Raw genomic sequence first — 15,989 nt, forward strand, 5'->3', positions numbered from 1 at the left:
GGGGTTGTATTTCTTTGTCGGTTCTGCTCACAGCTCCACTGCAGCGGCCGATATGCTCTGTGCTGCTGGCTGTGAGAGGAAGCCCAGAGCTGTGAAGTCCTGTATGACCTGCGATGCATTCTACTCCCAGACCCACATCAGGCAGCACTACGCAGACCCAGCCCTGCACACACTGGTGCTGGAGACTGGAGATCTGGAGCAGGATTCACACCAACTAGTGGATGATGTCTTGCAGAGAGTCAAAGAGAAACACAAAACCAATATGAAAAGGAAGTATGAGAACTTATTTGAAGGAATCAAACTCCAAGAAAATGAAACCCTCCTGAACAGTATTTACACACAGCTCTACATCATCGAGGGAGAGAGAGAAGGAGTGAATGAAGAGCATGAGGTTTTACAAATAGAGAAAACAGCCAGAACACAACACTCACAAGACACTCCAATCTACTGCAATGACATCTTTAAAGCCTCACCTGAACCAGGATGTGAGGAGAAAGATCAAATCAAGACTGTTCTCACTAAAGGCATCGCTGGAATTGGAAAAACCGTCTCTGTGCAGAAGTTCATTCTGGACTGGGCCGAGGGAAAAGCAAATCAGGATGTAGATTTCATGTTTGTGCTTCCATTTCGAGAGCTGAACTTGATCCGAGATCATCAGTACAGTCTTCACAGACTTCTGCTGGACTTTCATCCTGAACTTCAAGATCTGGACTCAAAGATTTATGAGTGTAAAGTTGTGTTCATCTTTGATGGTCTGGATGAAAGCAAAATTAAACTTAAGTTTCCAGACAGTAGGAAAGTTTCTGATGTGACTGAGACTTCATCAGTGGATGTGTTGATATCAAACCTCATGAAAGGAGATCTGCTTCCCTCTGCTCTCATCTGGATCACCTCCAGACCAGCAGCAGCCAATCAGATCCCCTCCAAATACATCAACCGTCTGACAGAAATTCAGGGATTCAATGAACCTCAAAAGGAGGAATATTTCAGGAAGAGAATCAGTGACGAGCATCAAGCCAGCAGAATCATCTCACACATTAAAGCAGCAAGAAGCCTCCACATCATGTGTTACATACCTGTCTTCTGCTGGATCTCATCCACTGTGCTTCAAAACATCATGAAACAAGATCACTGTGCAGAAATACCCAAAACTCTGACTGAAATGTACATCCACTTCTTGATTATTCAGACAAATATAAGAAATCAGAAGTATGATGAGAGAGATGAGAGTGATCCACAGAAACTCCTGCAGTCAAACAGAGAAGTGATTGTGAAACTTGCTGAACTGGCTTTCAAACAGCTGATGCGTGGAAATATCATGTTCTATGAGGAGGACCTGAGAGAGTGTAGCATAGACGTCACTGACGCCTCAGTGTATTCTGGGATTTGCACTGAGATCTTTAAGGAAGAATATGTGATTTATCAGAAGAAAGTCTACAGCTTCATTCATCTGAGCTTTCAGGAGTTTCTTGCTGCCTTTTATGTCTTTTACTGCTATGTAAATGACACTTCTGATGCCTTGAAAGTTTTTGATTTACTTCATAATTTACATAAAGGAGTACTGGATAAAACACTAAAGAGTGAGAATGGACGCATGGATCTTTTCCTCCGATTTCTCCTGGGCATCTCACTGGAGTCCAATCAGAAACTCTTACAGGGGCTACTGACACACACAGAGAACAGCTCAGAGAGCATCAAGGAAACAATTAACTACATTAAAGACAGAATCAAAGAATGGAAAAACACTTTTTCTGCTGAAAGATCCATCAATCTGTTCCTCTGTCTGCTTGAAATGGATGATCTGACTCTGCACAGAGAGATTCAGGAGTTTCTGAAATCAGACAAACACTCAGAAAATGAACTCTCTGCTGCACACTGCTCAGCAATAGCCTACATGCTTCAGATGTCAGAGGAGGTGCTGGATGAGCTGGACCTCAAGAAATACAACACATCAGATGAGGGTAGAAGAAGACTGATACCAGCTGTGAGAAACTGCAGAAAAGCTATGTGAGTACAAATTTATTTGAGTCAGTGCAATTAATAATGTGACACTTTAGTCTTGAGATATTGTATTGATTAACATAACTTTTGGTGAAATTAATTTGCTTTTTAGTAACATAAGTGCTGCTGAATTCACTTAGATAAGTACAAGCTAAGACAGGGACAGAGTTAAGACAAACAGTGAAAAAGTGTTTTTGTATGAGAAGTGGATTAACAGGTAAGTTAAGTGTTCATGGAAAAGTTGTGTCGGCTTTTCTTGAAGATATGCCATTATCACTGTTTTAAACTTGATGCGGGCAACAATTGGCAGCCATTGGAGCGAGAAAAGGAGTGGTGTAACATGGCCTGTCTTGGGTTCACTGAAGACCAGTCATGCTGATCCCTGTAGTCCCATTTGATCAGAAAATCTATTAAATTTTTTAAATATCTTTCAGTCTTGCTGACTGCAAAGTCACTGATCAGGCCTGTGAGATTGTGGCCTCAGCTCTACAATCATCAGACTCTCCCTTGAGAGAGCTGGATCTGAGTAACAATGACCTGCATGATTCAGGAGTGAAGCTGCTCTCTGATGGACTAAAGAGTTCGAACTGTCAGCTGCAGATTCTGAGGTATTTAAGAATATTTGTATTAAATGAAGATTAAAATAAAGCCTTAACTAAAAATATTCCCATGATTGGTCTCTAATTATTTAGGTCTTGCCTTTAAACGTGTACTGTCATTATAACTCGTGTTCATTTATTTCTAAATTCACATGAAATGAAACAACACTTCTTGTTGAGCTGTAACCTTGGGTATTAGGAGTATCATCATGCCCAACTCCTGCCTTTCTCCATCAGTCCATTAGAGGTCACTTTATTTCCCACAATACTAATTATGAGCTGTCACTTCTGAAATCAGCAACGTTTCTAAAGAGAATTACATCTGCACTAAACGATCATGATTGCGAATAGAAATTAAATGTACTTTTTAACCACACGTTCAGTGAAATTCTGAAGGAAACGCAAACAAATCTGTACTGAAAGGCATTTGTATTTAATTGATACCAGAATAAAAAAAATATAAAAACACTAAAACTTTTGTCTCTTTGTAGACTGTCTATTCTAATCTCAACTTGTTTTCTGTTTGTAAAGATTATCTGGCTGTATGGTGACAGAAGAAGGCTGTAGTTATCTGTCTTCAGCTCTGAGTTCAAACCCCTCACACCTGAGAGAGCTGGATCTGAGCTACAATCACCCAGGAGATTCAGGAAAGCTGCTCTCAGAGAGACTGAAGGATCCAAACTGCAAACTGGAGATACTCAAGTATGTAGCATAGCAGTGATAGTGTTTTATGGCAATAATTATGTAAAATAATGAATTTTTTTTAAACTATTTGCACATGGAACTAGAATTATTTTTATTGAGGTAAAAATAACTATATATTATATTTGCATGCACTGACACATTTACCTGTAAATGTGTAATGCTATCTATTGTAAATGAGGACCCTACCCTTTTTTGCAATTTTAGAATAAAAACAAACTTTATCAGTTTGTTTTACCAAAAAGACATCCACAATGTCCCCAAAGGAATGTTTTGTCAGAAATAACTAGTTTGTCCTCAAACTATAGTTAAGTATACACACACGCACCTAGGGCGTGTTAAACTGACTCCCACTTTTCACATTTGTTTTTTTATTAGAAAATATTCTAAACAAAAAAAAAAAAAAACAGTTTGCATTTTTTTTGTGCAAATGTATGGCACAAATGTAATATTGTGTGTTTGTGTTCTTTCTAGTTTGGACCATGGAGAACATTTCAGAATCACACCAGGACTACAAAAATGTAGGTCCTTTTGTTGCTTTACACGTGCAAACACACACACACACACACACATACACACAAAGTTGTCAATCTCTCTCCTTGTTTGCAGATACCTGTGATCTTACACTGGATGCAAACACGGCAAACAATCATCTCTCTCTGTCTGAGGGGAACAGAAGGGTGACACGGGTGGAAGAGGAGCTGCCTTATCCTGATCATCCAGAGAGATTTGACTGCTTTGAACAAGTTTTGTGTAGAGAGAGTCTATCTGGACGCTATTACTGGGAGGCTGAATGGAGTGCCAGGGGAGCTGGATTGTCAGTGACGTATAAGGGAATCAGAAGAACAGGAAGTGACTGTAGGTTTGGGCTCAATGAAATGTCCTGGAGTCTGGTCTGCTTTGATAACAAATACTCTGCCTGGCACAGTAATAAGAGAACCAACTTAACTACCCCTTCTCCCCCCTCTAATAGAGTAGGATTGTATCTGGACTGGTTAGCCGGCAAGCTGTCCTTCTACAGTGTCTCTGACACACACACACTTATTCACTTGCACACATTCAACACCACATTTACTGAACCCCTATATGCTGGATTTAGGCTTTATCCAGATTCTTCAGTTTCTCTCTGTTAGAATGAAGCTTCATGAGAAAAAAAATATTTAACGCAGTTAACGCAGCATACGTTTTTTTCTTTCATCCTTTGACTAGCGTTACATTATATAATCACGCTCTTATTCATGCAAATGCTTTTAAACCATTCAAACACAACAAAAGAGAACTCGCTGTCTATTAATGTCCTGTTTATGTAACAGACTCGGCGCACAGAAAGACGCACACCAGTATCGTGCGCACAGACAGCGTACCAGAATCAAGTTCTTTCACGCTTGAACAACCAATAACATACACAGTTATGCCCAACTGTCCGTTTTGTTGAGTATCCTCATAAGACCAGTCCTAAATTAGTTAACCAAAGTCTTAAATGAAAGTAAATAGCTGTGAGAAACTGGGACGTGTGTGAGATCCACGTCATGTGTGGCAGCATCGGAATCTTAAAGTGGCAGCAGCCACTAATTCTCTCTGTCATTAATGTTAATCAAAAAACAAAGGACAAACAGATAAAATTGCTCACTGCTCTTGACTAAAGAACTTTTGTAGTTTTATTAAGGATTAATCTATATGTAAGTTATAATTTATGCAGTGCAGACTGTTTGATAACTTTATTTAATTTCTGTATATTTCACAGGGCACAGGTAAATATTAAATTTTATTATGTATTTATGTGAGGATTGTTTTAAGTTCACTTAAATTATTATTATTCTTTTTTTCTTTAATTGATAGCTTTCAATTACACTGTAATGTTAAATGGATATAATTAATGTTTATGTATTAGTACCAGTGATACTGGCCTTCATTTAATAAAAATATGTCATTAAACAAGTAATTAAATTATAAGCTACTGTCTTGTTATGGCCTACTGTTACTGTTAATTGTATATTAACTCTGAAATTATTACATTATAAAATATTAAAACTTATAAGAACTCAATCTTATATATATATATAAAGATTACGAAAAGATTATAAAGCCCTTATGAAAAAGTATACTTCAAGTTCATTTTTTTCCAAGTATACATAAAGCATACTTGAAAATTAGTATGCTTGTAGTAAGTATACTAATATCAATGTAGAATTATACTTGTAAGTGTACTATTTCAATACTGCTTGGGACTAAATTGGCCAACTTTTTTAGTAAAGTATACATTTAAGTGTACTTTATGTGCACAACTAGTTCACAACTGTGTTTATCATTTGTACTGCATCTGTGCTACAAGTGAACTTAAGTATACTAGTAGTTTGCTATTTTAATATTTGTAGCACATTTTTTAGTTTATGAAAGTACACTTTAAAGTATTTTCTCAGTAAACTACTAGTTTAGTAGTTTTATACTGAACTTAAAGGGATAGTTAACCCAAAAATGTAAATTTACTCACCCTGAAGTCATCCTAGGTGTATATGACATTCTTCTTTCAGACGAATACAATCGGAGTTATATTAAAAAATGTCCTGGCTCTTCCAAGCTTTATAATGGCAGTGAATGGGTGTATGTCTTCGGAAGTCCAACAAAGTGCATCATACTAAGGGCCAGATTTACTAACAGCTTGCACCAGCGCAAACCCTCTTTTGGCGTTAATAAACTACTGTCAGGATTTACTAAAGAGAAAAATGTATGCTGAAAAGGCGGCTGACCTTATTGCATAAGCATTTGTAGAGGTTTCCCTTTCAGATGCAGTATTTATGGGAGGAGAGTATTTAAATGAATCACGCAAGGTGATTTACTAAGGTTTGTGCTCGTCAATGTACTGGTGTTTGCGCCATTATTTAACGCCCAAAAAAAGCACGCCTTAAACCAGATGCTACCTGGTAGATTGCGTTGGTCATTATGGAAATAATCCAGCTGTGTTCTTTAATTTGCATGTCGTCTGTAAATCACAAGCTGTTTTGGAATTGTGCTCTCATGCTAAATTGCCCTGTTTAGTAAATCTGACCCTTATAGTTTACTATTTATATATTATTAGGGGCCAAGCACTGAAAGTGCGTTGGCATCTATTGAAATCGTTGGCGTTCTTATGGCGTTCTTTGGCGTTCAACTCGAGATGATTCGATTGCACCCTATGACGTAATTTTCCGTCATAAAAATGTATCTGCCATTTTGAATTCTCAGAAAAATCTACTTTTTCGAACTACTCCTACGCCATTGTTTTGATTTTCACGAAAATGAACCAGATCATCACAAGAATTACCTGAGGCTACATATCCAATTTATATCCAATTTTTCCACATCGACCATTTTAGGCGTCGGCCATTTAAAAATTTGTACCAAATTGCTGTATTTTATGAACACATGAACGTATCGTTACGAAACTCGGTATGGGTCATCAGCACGATGCCCTGAAGGAGCCTGAGAAGTTTCAAACCAGTACCACCTAGTGGTAAAGTAAAATTTTTAAATGCTTATAACTCTGGGTGTGGTTGACTTATTTTCACGGAAAAATAATTATTTTCATCTCCTTAGGTTCCTGAATCCTTACCGAGTCCAACGATACCAAACATGCTAGGTTTCGCCAATATCTTCAAAACCGTTAGACCGATCGAGACGAAACCACTGTAGGAAATTTGGAAACATAGGTCGGTGGCTAAATGCTAATGCCCAAATGACAAAATATTAATAGTAAGTGGCAAAAAAATGCAAACAAAGTCATGTGTCAGTCATTTTTTGCGTCATAAATGTCTATAACTCCAAAACTAAATGAGATATTTTCACCAAATTTGACACACATGTATTGACTCACTCTGAGGACACATAAAAAATAGTGGGATTGTGCCTCTTGTTGGTGCTATAATAGTACAAAACATGAGATTGCCATAGACTTCAATACAGGATTGTGAAATAAAATGCTATAGTATCGTTACGAGTCATCGGCACCAAGCCTTGAAGGTACTCAAAAAGTTTCAGGGCAGCGCCACCTTGTGGTAAAAAAGTTATAACAAAAATTCCAAAAATGCTAATAATAACTTTTGAAGAAATGTGCCTATTGTAATGACACTAGTCTTAATAGATTCCTTGGGTTATTCCTTGGGCTATGTAACGAAAACATAGATACCAAGTTTGCCATAGTCAGCCAAACTTCCCGTCCGTCATCTTTGTTCTTTTAAAACCTACTTTTTCGAACTTCTAGACTGTTTGTCCGATTTTCACCAAAATCGAATCGTATCATCTCCAGACTGTGCCGACTAAAAGTTATGGATTTCGTGTCGATAGGCGAAACCGTTTTCGTATAGCGCAGCACCAAAGTTGAGGCATGATGCTAAAAGCACTATTCAGGCTTTATCTCTGCAATGCCTTGACATATTGACACCAAACTTTATATGTGTCATTGTCACTTCACTCTGACCACATCACATCAGTTTTGTAACTGCGCCACCTATTTGTCAAAAGTGACAAACCACCAAATCATAATATTAGTGACTGTATATATGATTTTTTCATCCATTTTGCCTAAAATCATCTTAATGCATTTAATTGCTCATTGTTGCAGTTGGTCTGACACTCTCAGACATGTTGGCATGGTTTGTTGTCTTGTTTGCACTTGGCCCCGATAATGGCTGCTTGCAGCTATATTTTTACTACTTTGTTCCTATTTAGGTGTGAATTTTTTATACTTAAAATATATCTTTCACTGTATTTTAACTCTTTCCATTTTAAAAACATTTTAATGTAGCTTCATGCATCCTTTTTATCAACACTTGATTGTGGGTAAGTTTTATTAAAAAACAACAATATTTTAAACAAAAAGCTGAGAAGTTCATAAAAAGTAGACAAAGTATACTTTCTTATTTTTAGTTAAAAAGAAGTATATTAATAGCACACTTGAATAAACAAATTTTTTGTAAGTCCTGGATTTCCAGAGGCAAATTGTCAGGCAAAGAGAGCAGTACAAACAATATAAAATCTGCTGAAAAAAGCACAGGACAGTAACAGACATTAGTCTCCTGGAGTACAGAAACAGCACAGTTACTCATGCGAATAAGAATCAAACATTCCAGTGTCAAAGAAACTGCTGATGTCCAAGGTTTTCAGACAGGTGCATAACAGACTGAGAAACAGGCAAATAATAAAAAGCAGTACTTTGATCATGTGATAAGAAAGCTACCTGAAATGAAGAAAGGTGAAAGAGTGAGAATTAGACAGAATAGCAAATGGCTACCTGCAGTAGTTCTTGATAAACCTGAACAGCCAAGGTCTTACATTGTTCAAACACCAGACAGTCACATCTTCAGAAGGAATAGAAGAGACTTGCTGAAAAGAGACAGTGTATCCTTAAACTCAATTTGAAGCTGTGGAAGACTTACCTGTTGTTTTGCGTGAACGCTTTGAGGCGCTATTGCTATCTTTATTATAGGCAGACAAAAGTAAAGCCAGTTGTGTTCAACCATGTGCGGTCTCCTGTCATCTGTAGGCTACATTAGACATATGGAGATTACATGCAGATGAGGATATGCATATGTAACCGGGTTGAAATGATATCTTTACTTTTACGGTTGAAATGTCACCAAATCCTGATGAACATTGTTTTCTATATGTTTAAGATCTGTATTATTGCCAGTATTTATGCCTGAATGTTGTATTCAGACCATGGTGTTAATACCTGTACTGTCGCAGGCCTTGTGTCGTCATTTATGCGCTTCTTTCAGTCTGCGCTAGGCCAGCTGAGAGGAGGTAATAGGCTTGTATTATTTATTTATTTTATGATAGTCCGGTATAAAGAGAGAGACGTAGGCTACTGACAGATAAAATAAAAACATGATTGTGATAGCCTTTATGATTGGTCTGATTTCTTCAAGCGTTCACTGTTTTTTTTACTATGCGTATCTTCAAGCGTTTACTATGTTTACTATGGTAATGGTTAGCGCGCATAGTCTTTTGCATCACAAACAGAAGGCATTCAAACATGAACGCGAGTTAAATTATTTTAGAAGTCTTTAATGCTGACAGAATCATCCGGCGCTGCCGTCTCCCGACTCAGGTGAACTCCGCCTCTGTTTGTAACCACTTCTTTAGCCCGAGCTGGCCCGCTTTGGCCCAAGGTATTCGACGGGCCAGAAATCCTGGCCGTTGGCCCCGAGTAAGCCCCGATCAAGCCCCGGAAGTGACAGTGGAAACGCGACTGGCCCTGGCACGCACTAGCACGGCCCGGCCCTGGCCCTACAATGGAAACGCGGCTATTGTCTTCAATGCAGCCCGACATGAACTGGCAATGGTGTCGATGGGATGAAGGTGGCAGTTAAGCTCATTAAGAGCTTTGCCCCACGACTCTGAAATTCTCTGGATTGCAGCGTGGTTTACAACTGCGCGGTCTGTCATAACATTTGAAATGTTGCTGATAATAGATTTACGGCAGTCTTGGTAATCACAGAAATAAAAAACTGAATAAACTTTAGCCAGTTCATCAATAGAACTTGTCACATGTTCAGCATAGTCTTCCGCAGTGCCACCGGGTAACTGATCGATGGCTATTACAAAGCACTTTGTTTTAGTTGTAAGATGTATGCTATATTAACACCTTCCTGTGTTGTTGCGTCAAATCCTAATGTAAGGTTCTCGGTAGTCATTGCCACTTCAGCGGTTTGTAGGTCCGATATCGCACCAAGCTCCCGGGCCATCTGCTCGACAGTATTTTTGTGGGGAACAGCAGTAATCTTTTCTCCAAATCGCATAGCAAACCTTCTGATGAGTACTGGTATATTCTTAGTAGGAACTTGGTTGATTATTGAATCATACACCATCTGTCTCATATCTAATAAGAAGGTTTTCTCATCTTTCTTAGTATTTTTCTCCACAACAGACGCTTCATTAGTAATGGATTCTTTAAGACAGAGTGTTTCATTCTCTAAGTACCTTATCTCGTCATCTTTTTCAGTTAACAAGTTTGAGAGTCTAGTATGGTCATTCTCATCAAGTTTTTTACTAACAGTAGTAAGACGCCTGTTCTTGTTGGACTGCTTCAATCTGCGGTGCTTCTTTATCAGTCTGGCCAACTTAAATTTAGTTTCCTCTAGTTCAGTATCCCATTTTGTGGTTTTCAGTTCATGTCGAAGAATCCTAATTGTAGATTTTTTCCTCTCTATGATTTCATCTTTCCTTTTAAGACACTGGTTCAGGTACTTCACACTCTTATGCTGTCTCAGCTGCTTCCTTAACAACTTCATCTCCACAGCATGCTTTTGCTTCATTTCACTTCTAGATTTTGCCATGAATTCCAGTCTTCGAGACATCTCCCCTTAGCTGTGGAAGGGTGATCGATTCAGGGGTCAAGGCTGAGGGTGAAGGTGTATTCTCAACTGATGATGTAGGTTCTAACTGTGGAGAGGTGGGTACATCACTCATAGATGTAGGAGGATCAGTCCTGGAACTAGGGGAGTGATGTACAGGGAAAACTTCATTGCAGATCTCCTTAAATTTTGCCATCTCTGCATCACGAGAGAGGTTCTTAAATCTGTGTAATGATCTGGACACAAGGGATACCACTTGATGCTGTAGAATTGAGATTCCAGGAATTTTGTTACTTATATCCCGGACAACATTCGTCCAAGAATAGTCATTAGAGATGAATGAGAGTAACACGTGACCATTCTTTAACTCCTCATGATTAGCTGGTACAGCAGTGAAATGTTCCATCAAATACTAACGAGACAGGCCTGGCTGAGGAGAAAACGATCCCGCTTCGACTTTTTCTTTGGTGGCATGATGGTATAACCTAGGGGAAAAAAATAAGTTTTTCTGTAATTTATATCCAATTTAATTCATGAATATTGAATGCAGTTCCAAAATTGCTCATCTAGAAGAAATTTCTATTTTGTTGTTGTGGAAATATAAATATGTAAACACCACAGGACCTACTCCAGTTTTTCAGTATAATTTAAAATAAATATATACATATTAAGACTACTACTCCATAATTCTATTTATTTCAGTTAGGATGAAAAACGACTCACCTTGAATGATATGGAAGTCAAGTTATTTTCCCACCACTGGCATCGCTTCATCAAGAAGGGCCGCCCATTAGTAAAAATACCTACAAAATAGACAATTATTTATTTCTCAGAAGTAATATTAATTGATGATTATGTTATTTATCATTTAGAAATCAATAAATGCATGTATGTTGAATTTTGTTTAAGAATAAACATCAGTAGGCCAAAGAAATTCATTCTCACAACACACAGCCTACAAGTACTACAGACATTTGGTTGTTTTTGCTGCTTTAATTTACTTTTGAAAAAAAAGACATTTCAGTAATTGTGAACATAATTCAATTTTACCAACTCTGTGCAGAATAATACAGCACACATGGGCTGAAATGTTTGTAAGATTCGGCCAATCAGCTTGCTAGAAACGGGTCACATGTAGTGATGGGAAGTCCGGTTCTTTTCCGCGAACCGGTTCTTTCGGACAGTTCGTTTCAATGAACCGGTTCAAAAAACCGGTTCACCAGTTCTTTTACGTCATCACGTAATGACGTCAATTCTATCATCCCGGCGTATAAATATACATTCAAATAAAGGCATTTGTAATTATAACTTCAGTTAAATAATAGTACTCATCGTCATAATCATCTTGGATAGGTTTCTTACATTTACGTTTTGAAAATGAACCCAGTAGGCCTAAGGCAATGCGCAAACGCGGATGTTTTACATATCTTAAAGTGAATAAACTGGTCTTCATCATTTTTATTTTATTTGTAATTAAATAAACTTACATTTCGCCGCTTAAACTTACATTCGGCCCCTCATTCAAGTCCTTGGTTCACCCGTGCTCATGTAACAGCACAGCACGCAGTATATAAACACAGCATCAGTTGGCCAAAAGAAAGTTCGGTTCAGAGACGGTGCGATCACGCATGCGCAGTCTCTCCAGCTCATCGATTCTCCGTATCGAACGCGTCCGAAAGAAACAGTTCTCGGTTCTGTACTGGTGATCCGAGAACTGCTGCAACAACCAGTTCTTGACTCGAGAACCGAACCGTAGCATATGCCTGTGTGTGAGCTGGGAACTACTGAAACCTTACTAGGCTAATTCAGTCGACAAAACTAAAAACTCGATGCATGTCTGACTCCAGTATGTTTAATACGTTATGTTTTGATTAACACATTATAAACATTTAATTTGCACCCTTTAAAACCTTGGGAAGAGTTTACGTCAAAAATGTATATCACCTTACTTAGAAATTAAATTATCTGTTCCTGAAAATAATGTTTTAGTATAATAATAAATGTTTAGTTTTATAATCCATTCATTGTTTCCAATCTTTAAAATAATACAGTGAAAAGGCAGTAGCCTATGTGATAAACATGTTTCTAACATTTTTTATTTTGTTACACTTATTGATGTTCAATAAAATACTTAAGAAACATGCATTTCGTCCCTCTGAAAAAATTCCACGCATGCTCAGCTCATCAGCTCGTCGGTTCTCTGTATCGAACGTGTCCGAAAGAAACAGTTCTCGGTTCTGTACTGGTGATCCGAGAACCGCTGTATACCTGTACGTTCGGTAAGTGCGCGCATGCTCAGTATCAACTGCTCGTGCTCATCACTTCTCTCAGCACAACATGTCTCAGTTCAGTGAACTGTTGGATTTACTGGAGTAACATATATGCCTATTTCGGGATATTGGTTTATTTTGAGTCGAAGGGACTGTCAGGACTCAGGCATGTCCGAAAGTGAGTAACTTAACTTGTGGATCAGCGCTGACGCAAGACGCGAACTGTTTCGAACGATTCAGTCCGATTTAGTGTACTGGTTCGACCAGTTCACTAAAAAGAACCGGTTCAAAAGAACGATTCGTTCACGAACCGGCCATCACTAGTCACATGACCTAGCAGGCAGCCAGAAGCACAGTTGTTCCTACACAAATCCATAACCATCCATGGTATTTATTTATATGTTTGACAAAATCATGCCAATAATGTAATCTAGAGATTCTAAACCTTCGTTCTGTATGATTACTTTGAAAAATACTGCACGGATTGATGAAAACTGGGAGAAGTTTTGGAAGCCAATATGATTGAATGGCCGATTCTGCTTTTGACAACAACGTCACTTGCGGATCGTAAAAAAACACATGCGAATGTTACAATCAATGCCAAACTTCACCTAATTCAAGTTAAATGTATATTCTATCAAAAGTTTTGGGTTTGAAACAAAAAAATACTCACCTTCATAGTGGATTTTGATGCCAAACACGAGAGAAATTTTGTTTCGCTTATAACTTTCTTCTTTCGGCAGCCATCTTGGAAATTCGAACGTGAGAATCAACGTGATGACGTAATTTACGTCACTAGTATATGGGCTTTAGAGGTATTCACAAAGCAAAGATATGACAGATTTCCTAAGTCACCAACGCGTCTGGCGCTGATTACCTGCTGGGAACACAGCCGCGGGAACAAAGCACTTGTGCGTATATAGGTCAGTTTGTCACTACATGTTTCCACGTGCTAGTCTACAGGGTTTCTGTATGTTTATCTGCTAACAGGAGCTTGAGATCTGTGTGCTGTGTAGAGGAGACTGCATGTAACAGAGCCTGATGTATATTTTTTGTTGATTTGTACAGACAAATCCACTGTTCTGCCTTCATTAAAAGAGCAACCAGCAGTTAGTAAGTGGATCCAAACTAACGTCCGATGCATGACGGGGCGGAGGAAGAACACTTCTGGGGATTTGAACTGTCACAGATGTGAACTGAATCGGAAAAGTACTTGGGCCAGGGCCGGAGTGGGGCCACTTTTCAGCCCGGGAGTTTCAGGCCAAGACCGGCCCACTTTTTCCATGGTGGAATTCCAAATTAGCACTTTTTCTAAATTGGATAAATGAAGCAACAGTTCGGCTCTTACTATTGTGTAGTTTGTATTAATACCATGGGTTAACAAATAATGTAAAGGTTAAATAATAATTCACTTAGACTTTATAAGAAGCAATTGCGACTTTATTTCACACAATTCTGACTTTATATCTGGCAATTCTGACTTTATAACACACAATTGCGACTTTATATCACACAATTCTGACTATATATCTTGCAGTTCTGATTTTATAAGCAATTGCTACTTTATTTCACGCAGTTCTGACTTTATAAGAAGCAATTGCGACTTTATTTCATACAATTCTGAATTTATATCTCGCAATTCTGACTGAGATAAAAAGTCGCAATTATCATTTAAAATGTTTTATTCTGTGGCGGAAACAAAGCTTCCATACCTCCTGGCCTCTTCCTCCCATCCATCCTCCCTGACGTGTACCGTTACGGTAGGGCCGGCCCAGCTTTCGGTAGGCGCCGGTGGTGCCGCGGTAGCCTACCTGACAAAACGTTTTGGAAAAGACGGACTAACCCAACCAACTCTATCGGAGGGGAGGGGAGAACTCCCTCACATGGTACAACCCATGCTGAGGCTGCGCGCTGCGGTGTCAGAATGCGAAACGTGTGTAGCCCATGTAACTAACGTGACATTGAAATGTGACAAAACAAAACAAAACAAAAATTCCTCGACCGGCCCAAAAGTGAAGCGGCCCACCGGGAATTCTCCTGATTCTCCCGATTACCCACTCCGGGCCTGACTTGGGCAGAGACTGATGACGTTTCACAAGAACAGACAGGAACGCATTATAGCTGTGTCCCAGTTCAGAGGCTGCTTCTTTCGAAGGCTGTGAAGGTCAAACATATTGTTGATAAATGGGACGGTCCAGCCAACGGAGGTCCAGCCTACAGCTGCCGTTGAGGAGAGGTAGTAATGTTTGTACTGAACTTTTTATATCCAGTTCCCCGAAAACAAAACAGGTTTCAAAAAAGATATGTCAACATTTGAACTGCTTTATATATATATTATTTTTACATTTCTATACATTAGATTTGAAGGAGCCTTCGTACCCTGCCTTTTCATTAGAAACTTCAGACAACAAGATCGAATTATTAAACAAGATTAAAAAAGAAATTTCTACTTTATTTGGAAGGATAAATGCCATTATGTCAGAAAAGCTGACATGATTTAGGCCCGGTTTCACAGACAGGGCTTAGATTAAGTCAGTCATTTTCACAGATCCGTGTGAATGGGGATCGCTTGACAACATTTTCCTTCATTGTGAATTTGTACATGAATTGAGTCTTTCATTTCAAAGTAGGATACAATCTAAAGATATATCGTTACACCCTTTGAATGTGATCTCAATTAAAGTTGGAGTGTTTTTGAATGGCTGCTGTTGAAAAGTACAGTGCAGGCCGGTCCAGCAGAGGGCGCTAAAAGACTATTATCATTACTGCCTGAAAAACTATTGTGTTCTTACACGGAAGTCTTTTCATTGTAGTGCTTTTCAATGCTTTTTGTTTACCGTCTGTTTGCAACACATACAGTTACCGTATTTTCCGAACTATAAGTCGCTCTGGAGTATAAGTGGCATTTATTTAGAAATTTATTTCACAAAATCCAAGACCAAGAACAGACATTTAATCTGAAAAGGGAAGTTATTTAACTACACAGTAGCACACAGAACAACAGGCTGAGTAGGTGTCCGGTGTGTTAACGCACCCCACATTAACAGTTATTCAGCTACACAATACATAAAGAACATACACCTGGG

At 38.6% G+C, this 15,989-nt stretch overlaps 1 protein-coding gene across 2 annotated transcripts in view; it reads left to right on the forward strand.

Annotated features, from left to right (window-relative positions):
• Positions 1-5,261, forward strand: part of LOC308692757 (protein NLRC3-like) — a 28,244-nt gene extending 22,983 nt beyond the window's left edge. The window contains exons 5-9 of one of the 2 annotated variants that reach the window (XM_081369088.1): positions 34-2,007; positions 2,436-2,609; positions 3,132-3,302; positions 3,777-3,823; positions 3,912-5,261. In XM_081369088.1, coding sequence (XP_081225214.1) covers positions 34-2,007; positions 2,436-2,609; positions 3,132-3,302; positions 3,777-3,823; positions 3,912-4,435 — 2,890 coding nt within the window. In that variant the 3' untranslated portion in view covers positions 4,436-5,261. The remainder of the gene's footprint in view (positions 1-33; positions 2,008-2,435; positions 2,610-3,131; positions 3,303-3,776; positions 3,824-3,911) is intronic. The other variant, XM_081369089.1, reaches the window with a different exon arrangement.
• The last annotated feature ends 10,728 nt before the right edge of the window (positions 5,262-15,989 follow it).

Source organism: Scardinius erythrophthalmus, assembly GCF_964197995.2.
Source record: "Scardinius erythrophthalmus genome assembly, chromosome: 6".
In the NCBI taxonomy this organism is placed as follows: Eukaryota; Metazoa; Chordata; class Actinopteri; order Cypriniformes; family Leuciscidae; genus Scardinius; species Scardinius erythrophthalmus.